This window comes from Phyllostomus discolor, chromosome X (assembly GCF_004126475.2).
Source record: "Phyllostomus discolor isolate MPI-MPIP mPhyDis1 chromosome X, mPhyDis1.pri.v3, whole genome shotgun sequence".
Lineage (NCBI taxonomy): Eukaryota > Metazoa > Chordata > Mammalia > Chiroptera > Phyllostomidae > Phyllostomus > Phyllostomus discolor.
This window is the reverse complement of record NC_050198.1, coordinates 92,727,170-92,741,186: the sequence shown is the minus strand read 5'-3', so window position 1 is coordinate 92,741,186 and position 14,017 is coordinate 92,727,170. Positions and strand designations below refer to the sequence as shown.

Here is a 14,017-nt window from a genome sequence, read left to right as displayed (position 1 = left end):
GGATAGACCACTTGTTAGAACACAAAACAAGTCTTAATAAATTCAAGAAGACTGAAATCATACCAAGCATATTTTCTGACCACAATCATATGAAACTAGAAATTAATTACAAAAAAAATAAAACAGAAAAACACACAAACACATGAAGGCTAAATAACATAGTACTAAACAATGAATGTGTTAACAATGAGATCAAGGAAGAAATCAAACATTACCTGGGGAAAAATTAAAATGAACACACAACAATCCAAAATCTATGGAACACAGCAAAAAGAGTTCCAAGAAGGGAAATTATAGCATTTCAGGCCTACCTCAAGGAGCAAGAAATCTCAAATAAACAATCTAACCCTACACCTAAAAGAACTAGATAAAAACAACAAAAAGAGCCCAGAGTAAGTAGAAGAAAGGAAGCAATAAAGGTTAGAGTGGAAATGACATAGAGACAAAAATTACAAAAGATTAATGAAATCAAGAGCTGGTTCCTTGAAAAGATAAAAAAAAAAAACAGACACATCAAGAAAAAAAGAAGATGCAAATAAATAAAATCAGAAATGATGAGGGAGAAGTAACAACTGACACCACAGAAATACAAAGGTTTGTAAGAAAATATTACAAACAACTATATGCCAACAAGTGGGACAATCTGGACAAAAATAGATAAATTTATACAAGCATACAATCTTCCAAAACTAAATCAAAATAGACTGATTGCAATTAATTAAATTTAAGCAGTAATAAAAAATACTTCCAGCTAACAAAAGTTTTGGACTGGATAGCTTGAAAGAAGAATTTTGTCAAACATTTGAAAAAGAACACCTATCCTCAAGCTACTCCAAAAAATTCAAGAGGAGGGAAGCCTTCCAAGCTCATTTAATCATGTTATCTGTGAACAGAGATAATTTTATTTCTTCCTGTCAAATTTAGATGATTTTTTTTCTTACTATACAAAGTGTTTCTCCCTCTTCCATTTTTGGGGGGAAATTTTGAGAAAAATTTGTGTTAATTCTTCTTTAAATGTTTGTTATTTACCTGTGAAATCATCTGGTCCTGGTCTTTTTTCTTTATAGATTTTTTATTAATATTATCTCTTATTATACTTATATTCAGACATTTTATTTGTTCTTGGTTTAGCTGTAGTAGTTTGTGTGTTTCTAGGAATTTACCCATATCATCTAGATTATTTTATTTCTTGACACACAATTCTTCATAATACTTTCTTATAATTATTTCTGTTTATGTAAAGTCTGTAGTAATGCCCCACTTTTCTTTCTAATAGTAATAATTTGTGTCTTCTCTCCTTCTCTCCCTCTCCCTCTCTCTCACTCTCTCTCTCTCTCTCTGTCAGTCAAGCTCAAGTTTTGCCAATTTAGTTGATCTTTTCAAAATCCTACTTTTGGTTTTATTGATTACCTCTATTGTATTCTATTTTTATTTAGTTTATCTCTGCTTTAATCCTTATTCTTTACTCTGCTAACTTTGGGTTTAGATTGCTCTTCATTTTTTGATTCTTTAAGGTGTAAAGTATATTGCATTGATATATTAGTCCTTTTAATTTTTTGAAAAGATTCTATTTCTTCATTTTTAGAGAAGGGAAGGGAGTGAGAAAGGGAGACAAAGATCAATGTGTGTTTGCCTCTCACATGCCCCCTACTGGGGACCTGGCCTGTAATCCAGGCATGTACCCTGACAGGGAATTGAACCAGCAACCCTTTGGTTCATGGGCCAGCACTCAATCCACTGAGCCACACTAGCCAGGGCAATATATATTACTCCTTTTTTATAACATAGGTATTTATAGGTTGTTGTCATTTTTTTTAATTTTAACTTTTATTGTTGTTCAACTACAGTTGTCTCCATTTTCTCCGCCCCACTCACCACACCTCCCACCCTCAATCCTACCCCTCTTTGGCTTTGTCCATGGGTCCTTTATACATGTTCACTGACCACCCTTCCCTTTCTTTCCCCCATTATCCTCCTCCTCCTCCCCCTCCCCCTCTGGTTACTGTCACTTTGTTCTTTATTTCAATGTCTTTAGTTGTATTTTGCTTGCTTGTTGTTTTGTTGATTAGGTTCCACTTATAGGTAACATCATATGGTATTTGTCTTTCACCATCTGGCTTATTTAACTTAGCATAATGTTCTCCAGATACATCCATGCTGTCGTGAAGAGCAGGAGCTCCTTCTTTCTTTCTGCTGCGTAGTATACCATTGTGTAAATGTACCATATTTTTTGGCCCAATCATTTACTGATGAGCACTTAGGTTGCCTCCAACACTTGCTTATTGCAAATTGTACTGCTATGAACATGGGGGTGCATAGGTTCTTTTGATTTGGTGTTTCAGGATTCTTAGGGCATAATCCCAGCAGTGGAATTGTCAGGTCAAAAGGCAATTCCATTTTTAGTTTTCTGAGGAAATCCCTTACTGTTTTCCACAGTGGCTGCACCAGTCTGCATTCCCACCAACAGTACACTAGGATTCCCTTTTCTCCACAACCTGGCCAGCATATGTTGTTTGTTGATTTGCTTATGATGGCCATTCTGACCCATGCAAAGTGGTATCTCATTGTGGTTTTAATTTCCATCTATCTGATGGCTAGTGATGCTGAGCATCCTTTACACGCCTCTGGGCCCTCTGTGTGTCCTCCTTGAAGAAGTGGCTATTCAGGTCCTTCGCCCATTTTTTAATTGGATTGTTTGTCTTCCTACAGTGGAGTCATATGAGTTCTTTATATATTTTGGAGATCAAACCCTGGTCCAAGGTATCATTGGCAAATATATTTTTCCATATGGTTGGTTCTCTTTTCATTTTGCTGATATTTTCGTTAGCCATACAGAAGCTTTTTATTTTGATCAAGTCCCATTTGTTTATTCTTTCCTTTATGCCCCTTGCTCTAGGAGACATATCGGTGAAAATATTGCTGTGTGGAATATCTGAGATTTTCCTGCCTATGTTTTCCTCTAGGACTTTAATGGTGTTGCAACTTATATTTAAGTCTTTTAACCATCTTGAGTTTATTTTTGTGTATGGTGTAAGTTGGTTGAGTTTCATTTTTCTGCATGTCCAGACCTCCCAATACCATTTGTTGAAGAGGCTATTTTTACTCCTTTTTATGCCCCTGCTCCCTTTGTTGAATATTAATTGTTCATAGAGATCTGGGTTTATTTCTGGGCTCTCTGTTCTGTTCCATTGATCTATATATCTGCTCGTATGCCAGTACCAGACTTTTGATTACAGTGGCCTTGTAATAGAGTTTGATATCAGGTATTGTGATCATATCATTATCACTGTGATTAGTGGCACAATGAATATAAGAGTGTAGATATCTCTTTGAGATATGACTTCATTTCCTTTAGATATATACCCTGAAGTGGCATTGCTGGATGATATGGTAACTCTACTGTTAATATTTTGAGGAACAAGTATTCTGTTTTCCATAGGGGCAGCAACAATTTACATGCCCACCAAGAGTGCTAAAGGATTCCATTTTCTCCACATCCTCGCCAACACTTCTTATGTTTTGGCTTTTTGATAATAGCCATTCTGACAGTTGTTAGGTGATCTCTCTGGTTTGATTTGCATTTCACTGATAATTTGCATTTTCCTTATGTCTAGCACCTTTTCATATACCTGTTGGCTAGTCATATGTCTTCTTTCAAAAAAATGTTTATTTGGGTCTTTTGGTCATTTTTAAATTGGGTTGCTAGTTTTGTGGGGGTTTTTTAATATATATTGAGTTGTTGAGTTCCATACAAGGCCTGTCCAGAAGGTATCCAGCCATATAATATGAAAAATAGACATTTATTGAAGAAGATACAAGAAACATTGCAGCCCTGGCTGGCGTAGCTCAGTGGATTGAGCGCGGGCTGGGAACCAAAGTGTCCCAGGTTTGATTCCCAGCCAGGGTACATTCCTGGGTTGCAGGCCATAATCCCCAGCAACCGTACATTGATGTCTCTCTCTCTCTCTCTCCCTCTCTCTCTCTCTCTCTCTCTCTCTCCCCCCCTCCCCCCCTCCCTCCCTTCCCTCTCTAAAAATAAATAAAATATTAAAAAAAAAAGAAACATTGCACATAGGACAATGACACCTTCAAAGTAGGCACCTTGGGACCTCACATAGTGCTCCCAATCGCCATCAGCTGTCCCCTCATATTTTTCTGAACCTCATTAATGGTCTGAAATCTCCTTCTTTTCAAAGGTGGTTTTAGTTTTGGGAAAAGTCAGAAGTCACAGGGCACTAAATCTGGGCTGTAGGGTGCTGAGTCACTGGAGTGATTTGATGTTTCACAAAAAAACTCTGCACAAGGTATGATGCATGAATGGATGCACTGTCATGGTGAAGCTGCCAATTAGCAGTTGCCCATAGTTGCAGCATTCTGAATCATTTGAATAGTTTCTGTGGAGGAATGTTCAAGCTTAATGCAAAAATTGATACAGATTCATTACTCTACTTGCTCAGTCATTTTGAATGCAATTACCACACAGTACACATGCTCACTCAATGGTGTCTACCACCCCCACTGACTAGTACAGTGAAGTTGTCCTTGTTTACACATGCACATTCCAGTCCATTCTCCTTGGCTGCCAGTTCACATTGATGTTGCTCATACCATTCTTGTTATATTAACAACAGCTGGAGATTTTCTGGACAGTATATATCTTGGATAATAATCCCTTTGCAAGTACAAAGTTTGCAAATATTTTCTCTCATTCCATATATTGCAATATCATTGTGTTGACTGTTTCCATTGCTGTACAAACAGTTTTAGTTAAATGTAGTTGCACTCGTTTATTTTTGGTTTGGCTGCATACTTCTGGTGTCAAAACCGAAAAAAAAAATCATGTCAAGCCCAATTTCAGGTAGGTTTTCTTTGTTTTCTTCCAGGAATTTCATGGTTTGAGGTTTTATGTTTAAATCATTTTATTCCATTTTAAATTATTTTTTGAATGGTGTACAAGGTCCAATTTCATTCTTTTTTGTACAGATATCCAGTGTTTCCACCAACATTTACTAAAGAGATTATTATTTTTCCATTGTGTATTCTTGGCAACTTGTTGAAGATTAGTTGACCATATATGCATGGGTTTATTTCTGGGTGCTTGATTCTGTTCCATTTATCTGTGTGTCTGTTTTTATATCAGCAATATACTGTTTTGATTATTATACCTTTATAACATGATTTGAAATCAGGAAGCATGATGCCTCCAGCTTCTATAAATTCTACAGGCTCACAGAGCTACAGAGGCTCTGGGGTCTGAGGCATGGGCTCCATTGACTTATGTACATGCACTTGCAGAGCAGTAATGGAACTAGAGTCCAAAGAGCAGCTATATGTGGTATATAGATGAGTCTGATATGGTGGTGACTCAGGTCTTAAGTTTGAATACTTATGGAGAAGCTATGGTAATGGATTCTAGAACACAGGTGCATATACTTCAGCAGTATTCCAATTTCCATGTTGTGAACACTTACAGAGTGGCCATGGATCCAGGGTCCAGAGCACAGGTGTGCATGGAATGATAGTGTCTCTGGGATCTGCGGCATGAGATATCGTGTTGTTATTGGCTCTGGTGTCTGAGGTACTGGTATAGGCAGAGTGGCTATGAAGCCAGGGTTTGCAGGATGGCATGGGTGGAATGGCTGTTATGTTGGCATCTAGTGGCAAGTGCATGTAAAGCATCCATGGCTCTGGGGTCTAGAGAAAGCACAAAGTTTCGGGTAGTATTCCCAGTACTTGATGGCACAACAGGGGCTTCTTTTTGTAAGGAGGTCTCAGCAGTGTCCCACTTTAAGGACAGTCTGTGGCAGTGATGGCTATTGGTTACCTCAGTGGCAAAAGCTGCCAGTATCCTCTGTGGTAGAGACTGCTGGGGTCCACACCACCAAACATTTTGAGGTCCTCTGCTGTTAAAACTGTGGAAATTCATGGCTGTCCCAGGGGCTGTTGAGGTCCTCGGTGGCAAAAGCTGCCAGAGTCCTCTACAAAGCAGACCACTGGTGACTGCATTAGTACCTGTTGTGTGGCTGATACTGTTAGTACCTGCCCCGTTTCTTGTTCTTAGCCTTCTCAAGATATCTCCATCAAATTATTTTTCCTAGCAATCCTTCCCGTATGATTATTCTCCATTTTTTGTTCCACTGTGTTGCTGCAGGTACATAATTAAACTCTTTAGCCCTCCCATGGTTATTTTCATTCACGCATAGCTGTCTGTTGTTTTTGGTAGGGGGACAAAGGTCAGCATCTTCTACTCTGTCATCTTTCTGGCATCACTCAGTGAGATCTTTTTCTTCTCCGTATCTAGCAGCAGTTTTTGTCTTAAAAGCTCCCTTATGTGACATTAGTACAGCTCCCCTTGTTGCTATCTTTAGGTTACTATTTGCTTGGAATAACATTTTCCACACTTTCACCTTTGACCTATTTATGTCTTTGGTTTTAAAGTGACTCACTTGGCCCTGGTTGGTGTGGCTCAGTGGATTAAGTGCCAGCCTGTGAACCAAAGGGTCACTGGTTCCATTCCTAGTCAGGGCACATACCTGGGTTGCAGGCCAGGTCCCCAGGATGGGGAGCATGAGAGGCAAGCACACATTAGTGTTTCCCTCTTTCTCCCTCCCTTCCCTTCTTTCTAAAAATAATTAAATATAATCTTTAAAAAAATAAAGTGACTCATTTATAGACAGCATAAAGATAGGTGATACTAATCCATTATGTAAATATCTGCCTTTCAATTGGATAGTTTAACTCATTTATATTTCAAATAACTACTTATAAGGAGAATTTGTAGAATTTTGCTATTTATTTTCTATAAGCTTATATCTTTTAGGTTCATCAATTCTTGCATTACTGCCTTCTTTTGCATTTAATTTTATTTTTTCTTGTGTACCAATTTGATTCCTTAAATGGTAAAATTTAAACCAGTATTTTCTTTAATGTCTGTAAGCTGTTTAAGTCTCCTCCATTGTTTTTTTTTAATGTTTCTACATTGGAATTAACCTGTTTTGTAGTAGTCACATAATAGAACTGCCTGGTATAATTTCAAATTTTTTGATAAATATTCCTAAATATTGCAGGAAACACTTTGATTCAATAGAGCACAATTTGAAAATGATCAGTTTCACTATTGCAACTTTTTCCTAACAGTTGTTTTCCACAGTCTCATTGGGTTCTAAAATAATAGCTTCATAGACTCGAATTAGATGAGTTTTCAGAATCCAAATGGGTTCTTGTTTCTCTAATTATGTCATCAATGCAGGTAGTGGTTTTCAAGTATTAAATATATCCATGGCTGGTGACTTCACAAACACCTTCAATAGGCAATCCTACACTTAATGTATCTTTATCACCAAGAGTCCTTTTGAAATACAACTCTTAATCTCTATTTTTTATAATAGAAAGCTTTTTGCTTCCCTTTTTGTCCTTTTCTTGCATTATTGGCATTTCTACTTGCCTCTGTTTTTAAGCTCTATGAAATAAGCAGTATTCTTACCTTCTGATTTGGCTGTTGAGGGAGTGTAAAAATAGACTTCCAGTAGGTCCAGGTAAAGAACACAAAGATGGCATGGTAGAATATGAGGTAGATAACTGAAATTTAAGAAAATAAAACAGTGTTTATACTATCCTTTTGCGCACTTCTAAGAGTTCAAAAAGACATGAAGCTCAACAACAAATTTGTACTTTGTTTTTCTAGTAGCAATTTTTTTTTTGTATTACTATGAAACATTAACTTTACTTTTTCCCATACAGTGACAGTAACAAGTTACAATGACAAATTTTGAACCAGAGATGTTCTGGAAGTTGTATGTTTTAAAAGTTGGCATGCAGTCCTGGGATTAAAGAGGTAATGTCCCTTATGACAATATGGGGAAACTACTATAACTAATTGTCATTAACTCTGCCACTATGGGTGATGAAAAATAATAACAGTATTTGAACACTACATAGTTTAGAATATGCATTCATAATATCTCATTTAATTTTTTAATGAGTTTCTCAGGCAAGTAATAGGATAGGGATAGTTGATTAACTATAGGAGTAGTTGATTAACTATAGGGGTAGTTGATGATCCAAATTCACACAGCTACTCTAAAATGTAGCCAGGTTTTAAAAACAGGAATTCTGACTCTAAATTACAAGCTATTTTCAATAGCTCCAAAGACTACACACTTTGGAAATGTGAGGTGTACCTTAGGGATCATTATAAAAGTGGTTATCCACTTTTTATCTTTTTACGCCCTTTGCCTCCTGGATAGTTTTTCTGATATGGGAAATTTGAGCATTCTTTATGAAGGTCATTGTAAGACTGAAGGTCAGCTTACTATTTCATTTTGAATTCTTGCATGGTAAGGTCTTGTTCCCTTTTTAAAAAAATTATTAAATTTATTTGGGTGACATAAAATTAACCAATGTTAATAAAATTATGTGTTTCAACTGTACAACTCTATAATATATTGTCAGTATATTGCATTGTATATTTTCTTGAATTTGGGTGGTGACCACAAGGTCTTATAACTTCAGTCTATCAGAAATACTCATGGGAATGATGTTACAGAAATGTTAATAGGGTTGAGCCTTCCATACATTTATGGCAGAATTTTTTAAAAAATAACTGAACTCTCTTGGTACAGTGTCCCCAGACCTATAAGATTCTTTTTATGTGGTTGACTTGTGTAATTATAAAATCTCCTTTCAAATTCAAGCAGCATAAAGTAGAAAGTAAATGTCCATCCCACACATACATCTAATTTCCCATCTCCCCTTCCTAAGTCATAATACCTGTTTGGTTTGGTGTTTGTTATATATCATTCCAGACCGTCTTATTTTTATATGTTTCTATAAATATATATAAACATAATATACATGTAGAATTTTTATATTTAAAAGTTTTCATTGTAAAAGTTTTTCAGATGCCCTGCCTGGTGTGGCTCAGCGGATTGAATGAACGCCAGCCTGTGAACCAAAGGGTGGCTGGTTGATTCCTGGTCAGGGCACATGCCTGGGTTGCAGTCTGGGTCCCCAGCAGGGGGTGCTCAAGAGGCAACCACACATTGATGTTTCTCTCCCTTTCTCCCTCCTTTCCCCTTTCTAAAAATAAATAGATAAAATCTTTTTCAAAGTTTTTCATTGTATTTCTGTTTTTTAATTGTTGTTCAAATACAGTTGTCTCCATTCTCTCACCCCCACTTTCCCCACCCCACCCCCACCTCCCACCCTCCATCCTTCCCCCCTTTGGCTTTGTCCATGGGTCCTTTATACATGTTCCTTGATGACCCTTTTCCTTCTTTTCCCCGTTATCACCCTCCCCCCTTCCCTCTGGTTACTGTAAGTTTGTTCTTTATTTCAAACACAAGATTCAAAGTTAGAAGGTATATAATAGTACATAGTAAAAAGTCTCCCTTCTATCCCTGTCCCTCAGCAACTCAGTTTCCCTCCCTGGAATCAAGAAATGTCATGACTTTTGTCATGACATTTGACATTTCATGTGACATGAAATGTCACAGTGTCATGACTTTATTCTGTATATTTTTTATATTTTATGCATACAAAGCACCACAACAGTATACAACACACACTGTTTTTCATTTGCTATAAGTTACAGATTGCTCACTTAATATAACTGAGAAAGAGGGAAATTCTTTTTTAAAAATAAACACTGTATTTATTTTTAAAGATTTTATTTATTTATTTTTAGAGAGAGAGGAAGGGAAGGAGAAAGAGAAGGAGAGAAATATCCACGTGTGGTTGCCTCTTACACGCTCCCATCTGGGGACCTGGCCTGCAACCCAGGCAGGTACCCTGACTGGGAATTGAACTGGTGACCTTTTGGTTCACAAGGTGGTGCTCAATCCACTGAGCCACACCAGCCAGGGCAAGAGTAAGATTCTTCATTCTCCTTTTAAAAAGTTGCATAGAGATTCAAGATAGCAGCAGAGTGGGTAGAAGTTACACTCACATCTTCCCAGGACCAAACCAGAATTACAACTAAAATATAGAACAATCAACCTGAAAAACCAGCTAAAGAGTAGCTGAAGTGAAAAGTCTTATAGCTAAGGATTTACAGAAAAAAGCCACATGAAGACAGGTAGGAAGGATGGAGATGTGAAATGGGTGGAGCACTGCCCTCCTTAGAGCATCAGTCTGGGGAAATGTTGCAGCTCCACCCTCTGGACTCCCTGTCACACCATCCTACACAGCTCACACCCTGCTGTAGAGATAGCTGCCTGGGTAGAGGTATAGAGGTCTGAGAGAATCAAGGGGTGTCAGCGACTGGGTTTTGTGGCTCTGTGGTAAGAACCACTCCTCTGTTACTCCCAAGACTGATAGGCAATCACACTCATGGAAAATATGCTAGCCCCACTTTCCCAACTCCTGACAGCCCTGTCCTGCTGAGATTTGCCTCCTGACAGACTCCAAGACAGACTGAGTTGTGTGGTCCTAGGAAGGAGGCCATTTTTTCCTTGCAGGCCTGATGAGTGCAGAGCCCTTCTTTACACAGCCAAATCTTGAACTGTTTATGGTTGATAAACACTACTGGCCTCACCCTGCTGATTTCTTGAGACCCTGCTGCATCACAACAGTCTGTGGGCAACTGATAGGTACCAGTTAGACTTTTTATACCCTGAGACATTTGCTGAAAGACCTCAGACCCAACACTGGCACCAAGATTTAGCCTGCATGTATCTGGTGAACACCACTCACCCCTACCTGGTGATTCACTGAAAACCACCCTCATGCAACTCAAGTACAGCCAGAGGCCCCTTAATGACTGAGCCTAACAGGTAGCAAAAAGGTGAAGGTAAGCACAGGCAAATCTCAGGGTTCTTAAGACCTTTTTCTTACATGCCCCTGGATTTGGTGATGGTGGAAGCTGACATTGATTTACACCTTGGTCCTTCCCAAGTACACCCATGGCCAGCCAAGGCAGCCACAAACTGGATCACACTGAAGCTCCAAACAGGTTGCCAGGGGCCAATCACAGGCAGCATCTGATACTGAGCTGCACCAAAGATCCTCCCAAGTTTGGGAGACAAAGCAGATCTCCCTAATACATAGAAACAAATACAAAAAGGTAGACAAAATGGGGAGACAAAGAAACATGTTCCAAATGAAAAGACAGGAGAAATGTTTTCTTTTAAGGAGCTAAATGAAATGGGAAGCAATTTATCACATAAAGAATTTTTTAAATGGTCATAAGGATGCTCAAGGAACTTAGCAAGAACTACAACAGCATAAAAACATAGAAATGAAGAATACAATATTTGAAATAAAAAAATAGACTACAATGGCCCTGGCTGGTGTGGCTCAGTGGATTGAGTGCCAGACTGTGAACCAAAGGGTTGCCAGTTCAATTCCTAGTACACACCTGGGTTGCAGGCCAGGTCCCCGCTTGGGGGCATGTGAGAGGCAACCAATCAATGTTTCTCTGGCACATCGATGTTTTGCTTCTTCCCTCTCTCCCTCCCTTTCCCTATCTCTAAAAAGAAATAAAATATTTTAAAAATAGACTACAATGAATAAACAGGTTGGATGAAAAAGAGGATCGAATCAGTGACTTGGAAGACAAGGTTACATAAAACACACAATAAGAGCACCAAAAAGTAAAGGAATTTTTTTAAATGAGGGTAGTTTACAAGACTTTGGAATAATATGAACTGTAAAAATATCTACATTGGAGGGATACCAGAGGAGAAGAGAGACAGAAAGGGATTGAGAACCTATTTAAAGAAATATTGAGTAGCCCTGGCTGGTGCGGCTCAGTGGATTGAGCATGGGCCGCAAACCAAGAATCGCTGGTTCAATTCCTAGTCAGGGCACATGCCTGGGTTGCAGGCCAGGTCCCCATTGGGGAGAGGCAGGCATACATTGATGTTTCTCTCCCTCTTTCCCTCCCTTCCCCTCTCTCTAGAAATAAATAAATAAAATCTTTTTTTTCTTAAGAAATATTGACTAAAAAATTTCTGTAATGTGGTGAAGGAAAAAGACACACAAGTCCAAGAAGTGCAGATAGACCTAAACAAGTTGAACCCAAAGAGGCCCACATCAAGGCATATCATATATAAATGGCAAAGTTTAAAGAGGAGAGAATCTTAAAAGCTACAAGAGAAAGGCAGTTAGTTACCTACAAGGAGCCCCTATAAAACTGTCAGCTGATTTCCTAACAGAAATGTTTAAGGCCAGAAGAGATTGCCATGCCATGACATATTCAAAGGGATGAAAAGCAAAGACTTAAACAATTGGCACTACTTTCCTCAGAAAGGCTATCATTAAAAATTAAAGGAGCAATAAAGAGCTTTCCAGACAAGAAAAAGTTTCAAAAAACTGTTACCACCAACCAGTATTACAAAAAATGTTAAAGGGCTTTCTTTAAGAAGAAGAAAAATTAAAAATCAGAGGAACATAGTTGAATGAATAAAGTGGACATAGATATATACTATCAATAGTCACTTTAAATGAAAATGGCTTAAATGTTCCAATCAAAAGACATAAGGTAGCTGAATGGGTAAGAAAATAAGACCCATATATATGCTGTCTTCCAGAAACTCGCCTCAGATAAAAGATACACAGAGACTAAAAGTAAAGGGATAGAAAAAGACACTTCAGGCAAATGGAAAGAATAAAAGGCTAGAGTAGCAGTACTTATATCTGACAAAACAGACTTTAAAACCAAGGCTACAGTAGGAGACAATGAAGAACACTACATAGTGATAAAGGGAACAATCCAACAAGAGGATATAATCCTTGTAAACATTTATGTACCCAACTTAGGAGCACCTAAATATGTAAAGCAAATATTGATGGACATAAAGGGAGAGACTGACAGAAGTACAGTCATAGTAAGGCATTTAACACCCCATTGACATCAATGGATAGATCTCCCAAGCAAAAAATCAACAAGAAGAAGGTGGCCTTAGATGACACACTAAATCAAATGGATTTAATTGATATCTTCAGAACATTTCATCCAAAAGCGGCAGAATACACATTCTTTTCAAGTGCACATGGGACGTTTTTTAGGATAGATCACATGTTAGAACACAAAACAAGTCTCAATAAATCTAAGAAAACTGAAATAATATCAAACATCCTCTCTGACCACAATGCTATGAAACTAGAAATCAATCACAAGATGAACACTGAAAAACATGCAAAGACATGGAAGGTAAATAACATGTTACTAAACAGTGCATGGGTTAACAATGAGATAAAGGTAGAAATCAAAAGATGATTTAAAACAAATGAAAATGAAAACAGAACAACCCCAAAATGTGTGGGACACAGGGAAAGCCGTCCTAAGAGAGAAATTCATAGCATCATAAGCCTATCTCAAGAAACAAACAAAAAAAACTCATAAACAATCTAACTTTATACTTAAAACACTTAAAAAAAAACAAAGCCTAAAGTAATGAAATAGAAGGAATGAAATAATAAAATATCAGACCAGAAATAAATGAAATACAGTCTAAAAAACAATAACAAAAATCAGTGAATCCAAGAGCTGGCTTTTTGAAAAGATAAACAAGATTGGCAAACTTTTAACAAGACACATAAAGAAAAAAATAGAGAGGACCCAAATAAATAAAATCAGAAATAAAAGAGTGGAAGTACAACTGACACCAAAGAAATAGGAAGGATTGTAAGAAAATACTGCAAACAACTATATGCCAACAACTGGACTATCTGGATGAAATGAATAAATTCCTAGATGTAAAATCTTCCAAAACTAAATTGGGAAGAATCAGACAATCTGAACAGACAGATAACTAGCTTAGCTGAAGCAGTAATCAAAAAACCTCTCAACAAACAAAAGCCCTGGATTGGATAACATTACAGGTGAATTTACCAAACATTCAGATAAGAACTAACATCTCTCCTTCTCAAACTATTTCAAAAACTTAAAGAGAGAAGACTCCCAAGCTCATTTTACAATGTCAGCATTATCCTAATCCCAAAACCAGACAAAGAAAGAAAATTAGAAATCATTATACCTGATGAACATTCATACTAAAATCCTCAACAAAATATT

At 37.5% G+C, this 14,017-nt stretch overlaps 1 protein-coding gene across 1 annotated transcript in view; it reads right to left on the bottom strand.

The window, feature by feature from the left end:
* The window catches only part of ZDHHC15 (zinc finger DHHC-type palmitoyltransferase 15), an 88,280-nt gene that overhangs the window by 52,401 nt on the left and 21,862 nt on the right, over positions 1–14,017 (bottom strand). The window contains exon 3 of the mRNA XM_028522501.2: positions 7,484–7,578. Within this exon, the coding sequence (XP_028378302.1) occupies positions 7,484–7,578 (95 nt within the window). The remainder of the gene's footprint in view (positions 1–7,483; positions 7,579–14,017) is intronic.